Consider the following 15252-nt stretch of genomic DNA (forward strand, 5'->3'; position numbering starts at 1 on the left):
ACAGTACCTTTCATATTGTCTGGACAGTACCTTTCATATTGTCTGGACAGTACCTTTCATATTGTCTGGACAGTACCTTTCATATTGTCTGGACAGTACCTTACATATTGTCTGGACAGTACCTTACATATTGTCTGGACAGTACCTTTCATATTGTCTGGACAGTACCTTACATATTGTCTGGACAGTACCTTACATATTGTCTGGACAGTACCTTTCATATTGTCTGGACAGTACCTTTCATATTGTCTGGACAGTACCTTTCATATTGTCTGGACAGTACCTTACATATTGTCTGGACAGTACCTTACATATTGTCTGGACAGTACCTTTCATATTGTCTGGACAGTACCTTTCATATTGTCTGGACAGTACCTTACATATTGTCTGGACAGTACCTTACATATTGTCTGGACAGTACCTTACATATTGTCTGGACAGTACCTTACATATTGTCTGGACAGTACCTTACATATTGTCTGGACAGTACCTTACATATTGTCTGGACAGTACCTTTCATATTGTCTGGACAGTACCTTTCATATTGTCTGGACAGTACCTTACATATTGTCTGGACAGTACCTTTCATATTGTCTAGACAGTACCTTACATATTGTCTGGACAGTACCTTTCATATTGTCTGGACAGTACCTTACATATTGTCTGGACAGTACCTTTCACATTGTCTGGCTCCATCTCCAGTACCTTCTGACAGTCGTTGAGGGCGTTGTGCCAGTGCTGCAGTTTGATCTCTGACTGGGCTCTGTTGTTGTAGCCTGCTACGGTTGGTAACACCGACAGACTCCTGGTGAGGACGAGACACGGAGAGAAGAAGAGAGACGGACCTCATTTAGCACTACTGAGACTGGCTACTGGATAAGACCTTCTCACCGAGAGTTTGAGTAATATAAACATTGAATAAGGAATGAAGACAGAGCTCCACTAGTATCTCTATGAATATAAATATATCTCTATGGTTTGAAGCTCAACTCAAGACAAAGGAATTTAAACCCATTGAATATGAATTCGCTAAAAGATACTAGCATCAACTTTAGCTTGAAGGTAATGACTATCCCTGAATCCTCAACGTGAGACCAGTTACCAGTGTTAAGTCATAGGGTCTGACCTTGTATAATACAACACCGCTTCTTCATAGTCGTTGGCCTTGAAAGCCTCGTTGCCTTTATCCTTCTCACGGCTGGCAACGAGGACTTTCTCCCGCTCTGTCAACGCTACGAGAACATACACATTCCTGTCAAGACGACTGAGAAAGAATAGTCAAATAAAGACCTACTGCAAAGTGTGCATGAATTTTTTTTTTTTTTTTTGGTGATATAAACTACAGAACAACAACACTTAGAAAATGTCCACTTTTGTGTTAAAAACCGTTAAAAGTAAATAACAAATCTCTGGGGACGCTAATGATACAGTCTAATGGGAAACAAATATATATTTCACCTGTTGCATCCATTTTGCTCTTGATTGTTTTATGTCTAGAGTTTACGATTGCGGGGGAATCGTTTTTTGTTAAATTTCCATCAATTTTATCACACTCCTTGTCGACATCAAACCTGCAATACAGAGCGATAACGTTGATAATATTGTCTAGGTATGATTCCTGGACCACATACACGGATTATACAGCAGGGGGAAAAAATACACTGGTCCCATTCTATATAATCAGGAGGAATAACCTTCTATAGACTCACTGATCCTATTCTATATAATCAGGAGGAATAACCTTCTATAAACTCACTGGTCCTATTCTATATAATCAGGAGGAATAACCTTCTATAAACTCACTGGTCCCATTCTATATAATCAGGAGGAATAACCTTCTATAGACTCACTGGTCCTATTCTATATAATCAGGAGGAATAACCTTCTATAAACTCACTGGTCCTATTCTATATAATCAGGAGGAATAACCTTCTATAGACTCACTGGTCCTATTCTATATAATCAGGAGGAATAACCTTCTATAAACTCACTGGTCCTATTCAATATAATCAGGAGGAATAACCTATAGACTCACTGGTCCTATTCTATATAATCAGGAGGAATAACCTTCTATAAACTCACTGGTCCCATTCTATATAATCAGGAGGAATAACCTTCTATAAACTCACTGGTCCTATTCTATATAATCAGGAGGAATAACCTTCTATAAACTCACTGGTCCTATTCTATATAATCAGGAGGAATAACCTTCTATAAACTCACTGGTCCTATTCTATATAATCAGGAGGAATAACCTTCTATAAACTCACTGGTCCTATTCTATATAATCAGGAGGAATAACCTTCTATAAACTCACTGGTCCTATTCTATATAATCAGGAGGAATAACCTTCTATAAACTCACTGGTCCTATTCTATATAATCAGGAGGAATAACCTTCTATAGACTCACTGGTCCTATTCTATATAATCAGGAGGAATAACCTTCTATAAACTCACTGGTCCTATTCTATATAATCAGGAGGAATAACCTTCTATAGACCATCTGGTCCCATTCAATATAATCAGGAGGAATAACCTTCTATAAACTCACTGGTCCTATTCTATATAATCAGGAGGAATAACCTTCTATAGACCATCTGGTCCCATTCAATATAATCAGGAGGAATAACCTTCTATAAACTCACTGGTCTTATTCTATATAATCAGGAGGAATAACCTTCTATAGACTCACTGGTCCTATTCTGTATAATCAGGAGGAATAACCTTCTATAGACCATCTGGTCCCATTCAATATAATCAGGAGGAATAACCTTCTATAAACTCACTGGTCCTATTCTATATAATCAGGAGGAATAACCTTCTATAAACTCACTGGTCCTATTCTATATAATCAGGAGGAATAACCTTCTATAAACTCACTGGTCCTATTCTATATAATCAGGAGGAATAACCTATAGACTCACTGGTCCTATTCTATATAATCAGGAGGAATAACCTTCTATAAACTCACTGGTCCTATTCTATATAATCAGGAGGAATAACCTTCTATAGACTCACTGGTCCTATTCTATATAATCAGGAGGAATAACCTTCTATAGACTCACTGGTCCCATTCTATATAATCAGGAGGAATAACCTTCTATAGACTCACTGGTCCTATTCTATATAATCAGGAGGAATAACCTTCTATAAACTCACTGGTCCTATTCTATATAATCAGGAGGAATAACCTTCTATAAACTCACTGGTCCTATTCTATATAATCAGGAGGAATAACCTTCTATAGACTCACTGGTCCTATTCTATATAATCAGGAGGAATAACCTTCTATAGACTCACTGGTCCTATTCTATATAATCAGGAGGAATAACCTTCTATAGACTCACTGGTCCTATTCTATATAATCAGGAGGAATAACCTTCTATAAACTCACTGGTCCTATTCTATATAATCAGGAGGAATAACCTTCTATAAACTCACTGGTCCTATTCTATATAATCAGGAGGAATAACCTTCTATAAACTCACTGGTCCTATTCTATATAATCAGGAGGAATAACCTTCTATAAACTCACTGGTCCCATTCTATATAATCAGGAGGAATAACCTTCTATAGACTCACTGGTCCTATTCTATATAATCAGGAGGAATAACCTTCTATAAACTCACTGGTCCTATTCTATATAATCAGGAGGAATAACCTTCTATAAACTCACTGGTCCTATTCTATATAATCAGGAGGAATAACCTTCTATAGACTCACTGGTCCCATTCTATATAATCAGGAGGAATAACCTTCTATAAACTCACTGGTCCTATTCTATATAATCAGGAGGAATAACCTTCTATAAACTCACTGGTCCTATTCTATATAATCAGGAGGAATAACCTTCTATAAACTCACTGGTCCTATTCTATATAATCAGGAGGAATAACCTTCTATAGACTCACTGGTCCTATTCTATATAATCAGGAGGAATAACCTTCTATAAACTCACTGGTCCTATTCTATATAATCAGGAGGAATAACCTTCTATAAACTCACTGGTCCTATTCTATATAATCAGGAGGAATAACCTTCTATAGACTCACTGGTCCTATTCTATATAATCAGGAGGAATAACCTTCTATAGACTCACTGGTCCCATTCTATATAATCAGGAGGAATAACCTTCTATAAACTCACTGGTCCCATTCTATATAATCAGGAGGAATAACCTTCTATAAACTCACTGGTCCTATTCTATATAATCAGGAGGAATAACCTTCTATAGACTCACTGGTCCTATTCTATATAATCAGGAGGAATAACCTTCTATAGACTCACTGGTCCCATTCTATATAATCAGGAGGAATAACCTTCTATAGACTCACTGGTCCTATTCTATATAATCAGGAGGAATAACCTTCTATAAACTCACTGGTCCTATTCTATATAATCAGGAGGAATAACCTTCTATAAACTCACTGGTCCTATTCTATATAATCAGGAGGAATAACCTTCTATAAACTCACTGGTCCTATTCTATATAATCAGGAGGAATAACCTTCTATAGACTCACTGGTCCCATTCTATATAATCAGGAGGAATAACCTTCTATAGACTCACTGGTCCTATTCTATATAATCAGGAGGAATAACCTTCTATAGACTCACTGGTCCCATTCTATATAATCAGGAGGAATAACCTTCTATAGACTCACTGGTCCTATTCTATATAATCAGGAGGAATAACCTTCTATAAACTCACTGGTCCTATTCTATATAATCAGGAGGAATAACCTTCTATAGACTCACTGGTCCTATTCTATATAATCAGGAGGAATAACCTTCTATAAACTCACTGGTCCTATTCTATATAATCAGGAGGAATAACCTTCTATAAACTCACTGGTCCTATTCTATATAATCAGGAGGAATAACCTTCTATAAACTCACTGGTCCTATTCTATATAATCAGGAGGAATAACCTTCTATAGACTCACTGGTCCTATTCTATATAATCAGGAGGAATAACCTTCTATAAACTCACTGGTCCTATTCTATATAATCAGGAGGAATAACCTTCTATAAACTCACTGGTCCTATTCTATATAATCAGGAGGAATAACCTTCTATAGACTCACTGGTCCTATTCTATATAATCAGGAGGAATAACCTTCTATAGACTCACTGGTCCTATTCTATATAATCAGGAGGAATAACCTTCTATAGACTCACTGGTCCTATTCTATATAATCAGGAGGAATAACCTTCTATAAACTCACTGGTCCTATTCTATATAATCAGGAGGAATAACCTTCTATAAACTCACTGGTCCTATTCTATATAATCAGGAGGAATAACCTTCTATAGACTCACTGGTCCTATTCTATATAATCAGGAGGAATAACCTTCTATAAACTCACTGGTCCTATTCTATATAATCAGGAGGAATAACCTTCTATAAACTCACTGGTCCTATTCTATATAATCAGGAGGAATAACCTTCTATAAACTCACTGGTCCTATTCTATATAATCAGGAGGAATAACCTTCTATAGACTCACTGGTCCTATTCTATATAATCAGGAGGAATAACCTTCTATAGACTCACTGGTCCTATTCTATATAATCAGGAGGAATAACCTTCTATAAACTCACTGGTCCTATTCTATATAATCAGGAGGAATAACCTTCTATAAACTCACTGGTCCTATTCTATATAATCAGGAGGAATAACCTTCTATAGACTCACTGGTCCCATTCTGTATAATCAGGAGGAATAACCTTCTATAGACTCACTGGTCCTATTCTATATAATCAGGAGGAATAACCTTCTATAGACTCACTGGTCCCATTCTATATAATCAGGAGGAATAACCTTCTATAAACTCACTGGTCCTATTCTATATAATCAGGAGGAATAACCTTCTATAGACTCACTGGTCCTATTCTATATAATCAGGAGGAATAACCTTCTATAAACTCACTGGTCCCATTCTATATAATCAGGAGGAATAACCTTCTATAGACTCACTGGTCCCATTCTGTATAATCAGGAGGAATAACCTTCTATAGACTCACTGGTCCTATTCTATATAATCAGGAGGAATAACCTTCTATAGACTCACTGGTCCCATTCTATATAATCAGGAGGAATAACCTTCTATAAACTCACTGGTCCTATTCTATATAATCAGGAGGAATAACCTTCTATAGACTCACTGGTCCCATTCTATATAATCAGGAGGAATAACCTTCTATAAACTCACTGGTCCTATTCTATATAATCAGGAGGAATAACCTTCTATAGACTCACTGGTCCCATTCTATATAATCAGGAGGAATAACCTTCTATAAACTCACTGGTCCTATTCTATATAATCAGGAGGAATAACCTTCTATAGACTCACTGGTCCTATTCTATATAATCAGGAGGAATAACCTTCTATAAACTCACTGGTCCCATTCTATATAATCAGGAGGAATAACCTTCTATAGACTCACTGGTCCCATTCTGTATAATCAGGAGGAATAACCTTCTATAGACTCACTGGTCCTATTCTATATAATCAGGAGGAATAACCTTCTATAGACTCACTGGTCCCATTCTATATAATCAGGAGGAATAACCTTCTATAAACTCACTGGTCCTATTCTATATAATCAGGAGGAATAACCTTCTATAGACTCACTGGTCCTATTCTATATAATCAGGAGGAATAACCTTCTATAAACTCACTGGTCCCATTCTATATAATCAGGAGGAATAACCTTCTATAGACTCACTGGTCCTATTCTATATAATCAGGAGGAATAACCTTCTATAAACTCACTGGTCCTATTCTATATAATCAGGAGGAATAACCTTCTATAGACTCACTGGTCCCATTCTATATAATCAGGAGGAATAACCTTCTATAAACTCACTGGTCCTATTCTATATAATCAGGAGGAATAACCTTCTATAGACTCACTGGTCCTATTCTATATAATCAGGAGGAATAACCTTCTATAAACTCACTGGTCCTATTCTATATAATCAGGAGGAATAACCTTCTATAAACTCACTGGTCCTATTCTATATAATCAGGAGGAATAACCTTCTATAAACTCACTGGTCCTATTCTATATAATCAGGAGGAATAACCTTCTATAAACTCACTGGTCCTATTCTATATAATCAGGAGGAATAACCTTCTATAAACTCACTGGTCCCATTCTATATAATCAGGAGGAATAACCTTCTATAAACTCACTGGTCCTATTCTATATAATCAGGAGGAATAACCTTCTATAAACTCACTGGTCCTATTCTATATAATCAGGAGGAATAACCTTCTATAAACTCACTGGTCCTATTCTATATAATCAGGAGGAATAACCTTCTATAAACTCACTGGTCCCATTCTATATAATCAGGAGGAATAACCTTCTATAAACTCACTGGTCCTATTCTATATAATCAGGAGGAATAACCTTCTATAAACTCACTGGTCCTATTCTATATAATCAGGAGGAATAACCTTCTATAAACTCACTGGTCCTATTCTATATAATCAGGAGGAATAACCTTCTATAAACTCACTGGTCCCATTCTGTATAATCAGGAGGAATAACCTTCTATAAACTCACTGGTCCTATTCTATATAATCAGGAGGAATAACCTTCTATAAACTCACTGGTCCTATTCTATATAATCAGGAGGAATAACCTTCTATAAACTCACTGGTCCCATTCTGTATAATCAGGAGGAATAACCTTCTATAAACTCACTGGTCCTATTCTATATAATCAGGAGGAATAACCTTCTATAGACTCACTGGTCCTATTCTATATAATCAGGAGGAATAACCTTCTATAGACTCACTGGTCCCATTCTATATAATCAGGAGGAATAACCTTCTATAAACTCACTGGTCCTATTCTATATAATCAGGAGGAATAACCTTCTATAAACTCACTGGTCCTATTCTATATAATCAGGAGGAATAACCTTCTATAGACTCACTGGTCCTATTCTATATAATCAGGAGGAATAACCTTCTATAAACTCACTGGTCCTATTCTATATAATCAGGAGGAATAACCTTCTATAAACTCACTGGTCCTATTCTATATAATCAGGAGGAATAACCTTCTATAGACTCACTGGTCCCATTCTGTATAATTACGAGGAAGAACCTTCTTCTGTGCAGTTTTCTTCTGTCCATTTGAAACTGAATTCTGCGACACAATTTAGAAGGAAGTTTTTAGTCATTTTCCCGTCTATTGTCCGACAACACAAAATAATAGTATTCCCTCATGTAACAGAGACTTTACCTGCTTGAGAGGAACAGAGCAACTTGATCCCCGTACTGGTGGTACGTTCTCAGTTTGAAGATCGTGGAATAAAGATTGTTGTTTCAGCTCAGTTTCACTCATTTTGGCGTCTGTCTTCCACTTCTGTAAAAGTGAAAACAGTGGGTGGTGAATATTAGGTAAGTCTGCTATATAAGGACGTGTGTATCAGTCTGCATTACCTACAGCGGTACTCCTGTTACACCACTATGGTATTACTACTAATACAAAAGTCTCAATGCCGCTTTGCAAGTGTTGTTACAAAGTCACTGATCTCTGTTAACCCGGAACTAAAATCTTGCATCATTTTTCAGGTCGGATGCTTGATGTTTTTTACGTAGTGTCTCTCCACGAACAGATTTACAAAGTCACATCGGCACATTCCGAGGCCCAAAACGTTTTTGAGACAACGTCGTGTGGCAGGGACATGTACCTTGAGTTCGTCAGTGATCTGGCTCCATTCATCTCCAGAGAAGCAGGCGGCGGTGGCTGGGGGGTTGTCCTTTCTGAGGGCACGACTTTTAGGGTCCAACCTCTCCAGACGTCTCTCACAGAACTCTGTCAGATGGGGGTAGATGCCCTCATCTCCAGACCTGTAGTGAAATAGTCCACAGTGAATTTCATAACATCTGTCAGTATAACACAGAGGTGTTCACCTGGCTGGCATAATTAGTCCTCAGGACCCCCCCCCCCCCCCCCCCAAAAAAAAATTGCATGTTGATCCACATTAGCATGTCGATCCACCTCCCTGTGGCTCAGTTGATAGAGCATGGTGTTTGCAACGCCAGGGTTGTGGGTTCGATTCCCACGGGGGGCCAGTGCAGAAAAAGAAAAAAAAAATGTATGAAATGAGTTGAAATGTATGCATTCACTACCGTAAGTTGCTCTGGATAAGAGCGTCTGCTAAAATGACTAAAATGTAAAATGTGAAAACATTTCATTTCTGAATTAGTTTGAACATATTTGTGCAACTCTTTTGTCCATTTCTCACTTAAATTGTTATGTTCAGCTGTAACCTAGAACCTAACTTCCCTCTGAATCATTTACCTTAGCACCGTCAAAACCTTCCCCAGGTATTTCACATCGGTGCAGTTCTCAATGTAGCCATAGTCGAGGTGATCCACTGGAACCGCTGCGACGGAACTGGTCCCAGTTGTTCCTGTTGGCACCTCTTGATTTAGAAGTGAGGAAACTATCTCTGCATTCATGGCTGACCTGTTGACGACGACAACAACAACAACAACAACAACAACAACATGTCTATGCGTTACTATAGCGACATCGTCCAGTAGCTACTGTCTGGGTCTTTGACAACAATGCTAGCTAGCTAAAGTTAGCCGTTTGGTTTAACGTTACTGTCAGTGAAGATAGTTTTAAATGTTTTTAATTTCACTTTTATTTAACTAGGCAAGTCATGGATGGTTGAAAAGTAAATGTCCTTACTCACCAAACGTAAGACGTTGTAGATATTTAGCGAAATAATAACTCGCTACGGTGTAAAGTTATCTAGCGACCTGTTTGTGTATCTCATCAGCCGAGCAACTCCAGGCGTTTCGTTACTATGGTGACCAGTGTTACCCGGTACAGTGGCCGCCGGGTGGTGCGGTTCTGGTAATGGGTGGTGCGGTTCTGGTAACCAGTGTTACCCGGTACAGTGGCCGCAGGGTGGTGCGGTTCTGGTAACCAGTGTTACCCGGTACAGTGGCGGCCCAGTGGTGCGGTTCTGGTAACGGGTGGTGCGGTTCTGGTAACCAGTGTTACCCTGTACAATGGCCGCAGGGTGGTGCGGTTCTGGTAACCAGTGTTACCCGGTACAGTGGCCGCAGGGTGGTGCGGTTCTGGTAACGGGTGGTGCGGTTCTGGTAACCAGTGTTACCCGGTACAATGGCCGCAGGGTGGTGCGGTTCTGGTAACGGGTGGTGCGGTTCTGGTAACCAGTGTTACCCGGTACAATGGCCGCAGGGTGGTGCGGTTCTGGTAACGGGTGGTGCGGTTCTGGTAACCAGTGTTACCCTGTACAATGGCCGCAGGGTGGTGCGGTTCTGGTAACCAGTGTTACCCGGTACAGTGGCCGCAGGGTGGTGCGGTTCTGGTAACGGGTGGTGCGGTTCTGGTAACCAGTGTTACCCGGTACAATGGCCGCAGGGTGGTGCGGTTCTGGTAACGGGTGGTGCGGTTCTGGTAACCAGTGTTACCCGGCACAATGGCCGCAGGGTGGTGCGGTTCTGGTAACGGGTGGTGCAGTTCTGGTAACCAGTGTTACCCGGTACAATGGCCGCAGGGTGGTGCGGTTCTGGTAACGGGTGGTGTGGTTCTGGTAACCAGTGTTACACGGTACAGTGCCCACCGGGTCAGGTGCGGTTCTGGTAACCAGTGTTACCTGGTACAATGCCCACCGGGTGGTGCGGTTCTGGTAACCAGTGTTACCTGGTACAATGCCCACCGGGTGGTGCGGTTCTGGTAACGGGTGGTGTGGTTCTGGTGACCAGTGTTACCTGGTCCAGTGCCTACCGGGTGGTGCGGTTCTGGTAACGGGTGGTGTGGTTCTGGTGACCAGTGTTACCTGGTCCAGTGCCCACCGGGTCAGGTGCGGTTCTGGTAACCAGTGTTACCCGGTACAGTGCCCACCGGGTCAGGTGTGGTTCTGGTAACCAGTGTTACCCGGTACAATGCCCACCGGGTGGTGCGGTTCTGGTAACCAGTGTTACCCGGTACAATGCCCACCGGGTGGTGCGGTTCTGGTAACCAGTGTTACCCGGTACAGTGCCCACCGGGTCAGGTGCGGTTCTGCTTGTTTTGTGGAAGAGACAAACATATTTGGTGCTGCAGGTAGTTACTTCATCCACTAGATGGCGATGTCGCGTCAACGATAGTACAGTACTGATAGATGTCACTCTGTTTAACAGCAACTAAGTAACACTACACACACACACACACACACTGCACACACTGCACACACACGCCCTATTTCTGCAGACATTGGCTCCTTTGATCAATCACGTCTGATACCCATTTTTTGCGGAAAGAGCTGCAGGCACTTACTGACAAATGACTTGTTGTTGACAATCCATCAACGTCTGGACCAAAGTCTTGGATTTTCTTATGAGTAATAATAAACAAACAAACAGTTATAATTAGTAATAAATTCCAAGTTACTTGAACTATAAACGGGGGAACGAGAACTCGCCAGTACATATGACTGGAACGAATTGCAAAAATCGCTGAAGCTGGAGACTTTTATTTCCCTCACTAACTTTAAGCATCAGCTATCTGAGCAGCTAACCGATCGCTGCAGCTGTACATAGTCCATCTGTAAATAGCCCAGCCAATCTACCTACCTCATCCCCCATATTGTTTTTATTTACTTTCTGCTCTTTTGCACACCAGTATCTCCACTTGCACATCATCATCTGCTCATCTATCACTCCAGTGTTAATCTGCTAAATTGTAATCACATTGCTACTATGGCCTATTTATTGCCTTACCTCCTCATGCCATTTGTTCACATTGTATATAGACTTATTTTTCTACTGTATTATTGACTGTATGTTTGTTTTATTCCATGTGTAACTCTGTGTTGTTGTATGTGTCGAACTGCTTTGCTTTATCTTGGCCAGGTCGCAGTTGTAAATGAGAACTTGTTCTCAACTAGCCTACCTGGTTAAATAAAGGACTTGTTCTCAACTAGCCTACCTGGTTAAATAAAGGACTTGTTCTCAACTAGCCTACCTGGTTAAATAAAGGACTTGTTCTCAACTAGTCTACCTGGTTAAATAAAGGACTTGTTCTCAACTAGCCTACCTGGTTAAATAAAGGACATGTTCTCAACTAGCCTACCTGGTTAAATAAAGGACTTGTTCTCAACTAGCCTACCTGGTTAAATAAAGGACTTGTTCTCAACTAGTTTACCTGGTTAATTAAAGGTGAAATAGAAATCTGATCCACCAGGTGGATTTTCAGAGAATGGGCTTTCCTGAATGAGAGGATGGGGGGCGGAGTTGATCAACGCGCTCTTTGTCTAAACTACTTCCCTAATGTAAAGAGAGAGAGAGAGAGAGAGAAGAGAGAAGAGAGAGAGCAGAGAGAGAGAGAGAGAGAGAAAGAAGAGAGAGAGCGAGCGAGCAGAGAGTGCCTTGCGTGTGGTTGGTGTGTAGAAAACAACAGTCCGTTGTCTTGGGCATGAAGGCGACTAGCCATGCATAAACAGACAGGGCAGACGGACAACAGGAAATAATGCGCTCCAGCTATACCTCGTAAACAACCACCTTGTTGTTCTGTTCATGTTTTATCCAGACAGTCGCTGTCTGAGTTTGACAGAGTATCGACCCGTTCGCTTCTAGTCTCAACCACCTCGCTGTTTCTATTCATGTTTTATCCAGACAGTCGCTGTCCGAGTTTGACAGAGTATCGACCCGTTCGCTTCTAGTCTCAGTCTTCTTTTCATATTTTCCTCTTCATCTCTCTTCTCTTCTTCTTCACCATGGGGTGTTCTTCGTCCAGCACACAGACTGTCGATGAGGAGAAGAGACCGGGGACAAAACCCGAGGAGTCCAATGGAGACACATTTGGTGAGTAACTTCTATTTTTGGCAGGGTCAGTTAACAGTGACACTTTAACGAATGTGTCAAAGTAACCCGTTTTTCCCCCCATTAGAATACATTGTCACACTGCAGAAGGTTGTGTCAAAGTAACCCGTTTTTTCCCCCATTAGAATACATTGTCACATTGCAGAAGGTTGTGTCAAAGTAACCCGTTTTCCCCCATTAGAATACATTGTCACACTGCAGAAGGTTGTGTCAAAGTAACCCGTTTTCCCCCCATTAGAATACATTGTCACACTGCAGAAGGTTGTGTCAAAGTAACCCGTTTCCCCCCCCCCCCATTAGAATACATTGTCACACTGCAGAAGGTTGTGTCAAAGTAACCCGTTTTTCCCCCATTAGAATACATTGTCACACTGCAGAAGGTTGTGTCAAAGTAACCCGTTTTTCCCCCCATTAGAATACATTGTCACACTGCAGAAGGTTGTGTCAAAGTAACCCGTTTTTCCCCCCATTAGAATACATTGTCACACTGCAGGTTGTGTCAAAGTAACCCGTTTTCCCCCCATTAGAATACATTGTCACACTGCAGAAGGTTGTGTTAAAGTAACCCGTTTCCCCCCCATTAGAATACATTGTCACACTGCAGAAGGTTGTGTCAAAGTAACCCGTTTTTTGCCCCATTAGAATACATTGTCACACTGCAGAAGGTTGTGTCAAAGTAACCCGTTTTCCCCCCATTAGAATACATTGTCATACTGCAGAAGGTTGTATCAAAGTAACCCGTTTCCCCCCCCCCATTAGAATACATTGTCACACTGCAGAAGGTTGTGTCAAAGTAACCCGTTTTCCCCCCATTAGAATACATTGTCACACTGCAGAAGGTTGTGTCAAAGTAACCCGTTTTCCCCCATTAGAATACATTGTCACACTGCAGAAGGTTGTGTCAAAGTAACCCGTTTTCCCCCCATTAGAATACATTGTCACACTGCAGAAGGTTGTGTCAAAGTAACCCGTTTCCCCCCATTAGAATACATTGTCACACTGCAGAAGGTTGTGTCAAAGTAACCCGTTTTCCCCCCATTAGAATACATTGTCACACTGCAGAAGGTTGTGTCAAAGTAACCCGTTTTTTCCCCCATTAGAATACATTGTCACACTGCAGAAGGTTGTGTCAAAGTAACCCGTTTTCCCCCCATTAGAATACATTGTCACACTGCAGAAGGTTGTGTCAAAGTAACCCGTTTTCCCCCCATTAGAATACATTGTCACACTGCAGAAGGTTGTGTCAAAGTAACCCGTTTTTTCCCCCATTAGAATACAGACAAATTGTTCCAACACTTCAGCATTGTTACACTTTCCTCTTCTGAAGTCTTTTTTTGGGGGGGGGGGTGGTAGGGTGTTACATTGTGATTATAGCAAAACGCTTTATCATTATCACTATCTGGTGGTACATTGGGATTATCAATCAATCAAACAATCAATCAATCACATTTATTTATATAGCCCTTCTTACATCAGCTGATGTCACACATCCTGATGTCTTACACATCCTGTCTTACACATCCTGTCTTACACATCCTGATGTCTTACACATCCTGATGTCTTACATCAGCTGATGTCTCAAAGTGCTGTACAGAAACCCAGCCTAAAACCCCCAAACAGTGTGGCTAGGAAAAACTCCCTAGAAAGGCCAGAACCTAGGAAGAAACCTAGAGAGGAACCAGGCTATGAGGGGTGGCTAGGAAAAACTCCCTAGAAAGGCCAGAACCTAGGAAGAAACCTAGAGAGGAACCAGGCTATGAGGGGTGGCCAGTCCTCTTCTGGCTGTGCCGGGTGGAGATTATAACAGTTGGCTTTTCATAGCCGATCATGCAGGTGTAGAAGCAAGCTCCTCATGTGTATATATATATATATATATATATATTATAGCAGAACTCTTTATTGTTATTACTACCTGGTGTTAATATTTACTAAGTTATTGGTGATTTAGTTGCATCTTTTGACTAACCACAGCCAATGATAATGCATTAGTAGCTTATCTTTCCTCGAGTTAAAAATATGTCAGAAACCAGAACCAAAAAACAATCACCTCTTGTTATCAGCCTCTCCCCCCCCCCCCCCCCCCCCCCCCCCCTATGGAGTGGTAAACCATACCGTTACCAGTGGCCCAACCCGTTACCTGTGATTCTGCTGTGGCACGGCCTGTACTGTCATATCCATGAGGCTATATGGTTCTGACCCAACCCGTTAGCTGTGATTCTGCTGTGGCACGGCCTGTACTGTCATATCCATGAGGCTATATGGTTCTGACCCAACCCGTTAGCTGTGATTCTGCTGTGGCACGGCCTGTACTGTCATATCCATGAGGCTATATGGTTCTGACCCAACCCGTTAGCTGTGATTCTGCTGTGGCACGGCCTGTACT

The 15252-nt window shown here is 41.0% G+C and overlaps 2 protein-coding genes across 4 annotated transcripts in view; one reads left to right on the forward strand and one right to left on the reverse strand.

The window, feature by feature from the left end:
• Nucleotides 1-9827, reverse strand: part of spag1b (sperm associated antigen 1b) — a 79631-nt gene extending 69804 nt beyond the window's left edge. For both annotated transcript variants that reach the window (XR_014383266.1, XM_082971285.1), the window contains exons 1-8: nt 9731-9827; nt 9331-9498; nt 8717-8876; nt 8266-8388; nt 8096-8169; nt 1459-1571; nt 1127-1232; nt 675-805 (exon numbers count right to left, since the gene is read on the reverse strand). Coding sequence is in view for 1 of the 2 variants with exons in the window: in XM_082971285.1 (XP_082827411.1) it covers nt 675-805; nt 1127-1232; nt 1459-1571; nt 8096-8169; nt 8266-8388; nt 8717-8876; nt 9331-9491 (868 nt within the window). In the remaining variant the exon portion in view is untranslated. The remainder of the gene's footprint in view (nt 1-674; nt 806-1126; nt 1233-1458; nt 1572-8095; nt 8170-8265; nt 8389-8716; nt 8877-9330; nt 9499-9730) is intronic.
• Nucleotides 9828-12335: 2508 nt separating this feature from the next.
• The window catches only part of LOC106561136 (uncharacterized), a 35359-nt gene continuing 32442 nt past the window's right edge, over nt 12336-15252 (forward strand). Inside the window, exon 1 of one of the 2 annotated variants that reach the window (XM_082971289.1) lies at nt 12336-12851. In XM_082971289.1, the coding sequence (XP_082827415.1) occupies nt 12764-12851 (88 nt within the window). In that variant the 5' untranslated portion in view covers nt 12336-12763. The remainder of the gene's footprint in view (nt 12852-15252) is intronic. The other variant, XM_082971288.1, reaches the window with a different exon arrangement.

Source organism: Salmo salar, unplaced genomic scaffold, assembly GCF_965601325.2.
Source record: "Salmo salar unplaced genomic scaffold, fSalSal1 ptg000245l, whole genome shotgun sequence".
NCBI classification, from domain to species: Eukaryota; Metazoa; Chordata; class Actinopteri; order Salmoniformes; family Salmonidae; genus Salmo; species Salmo salar.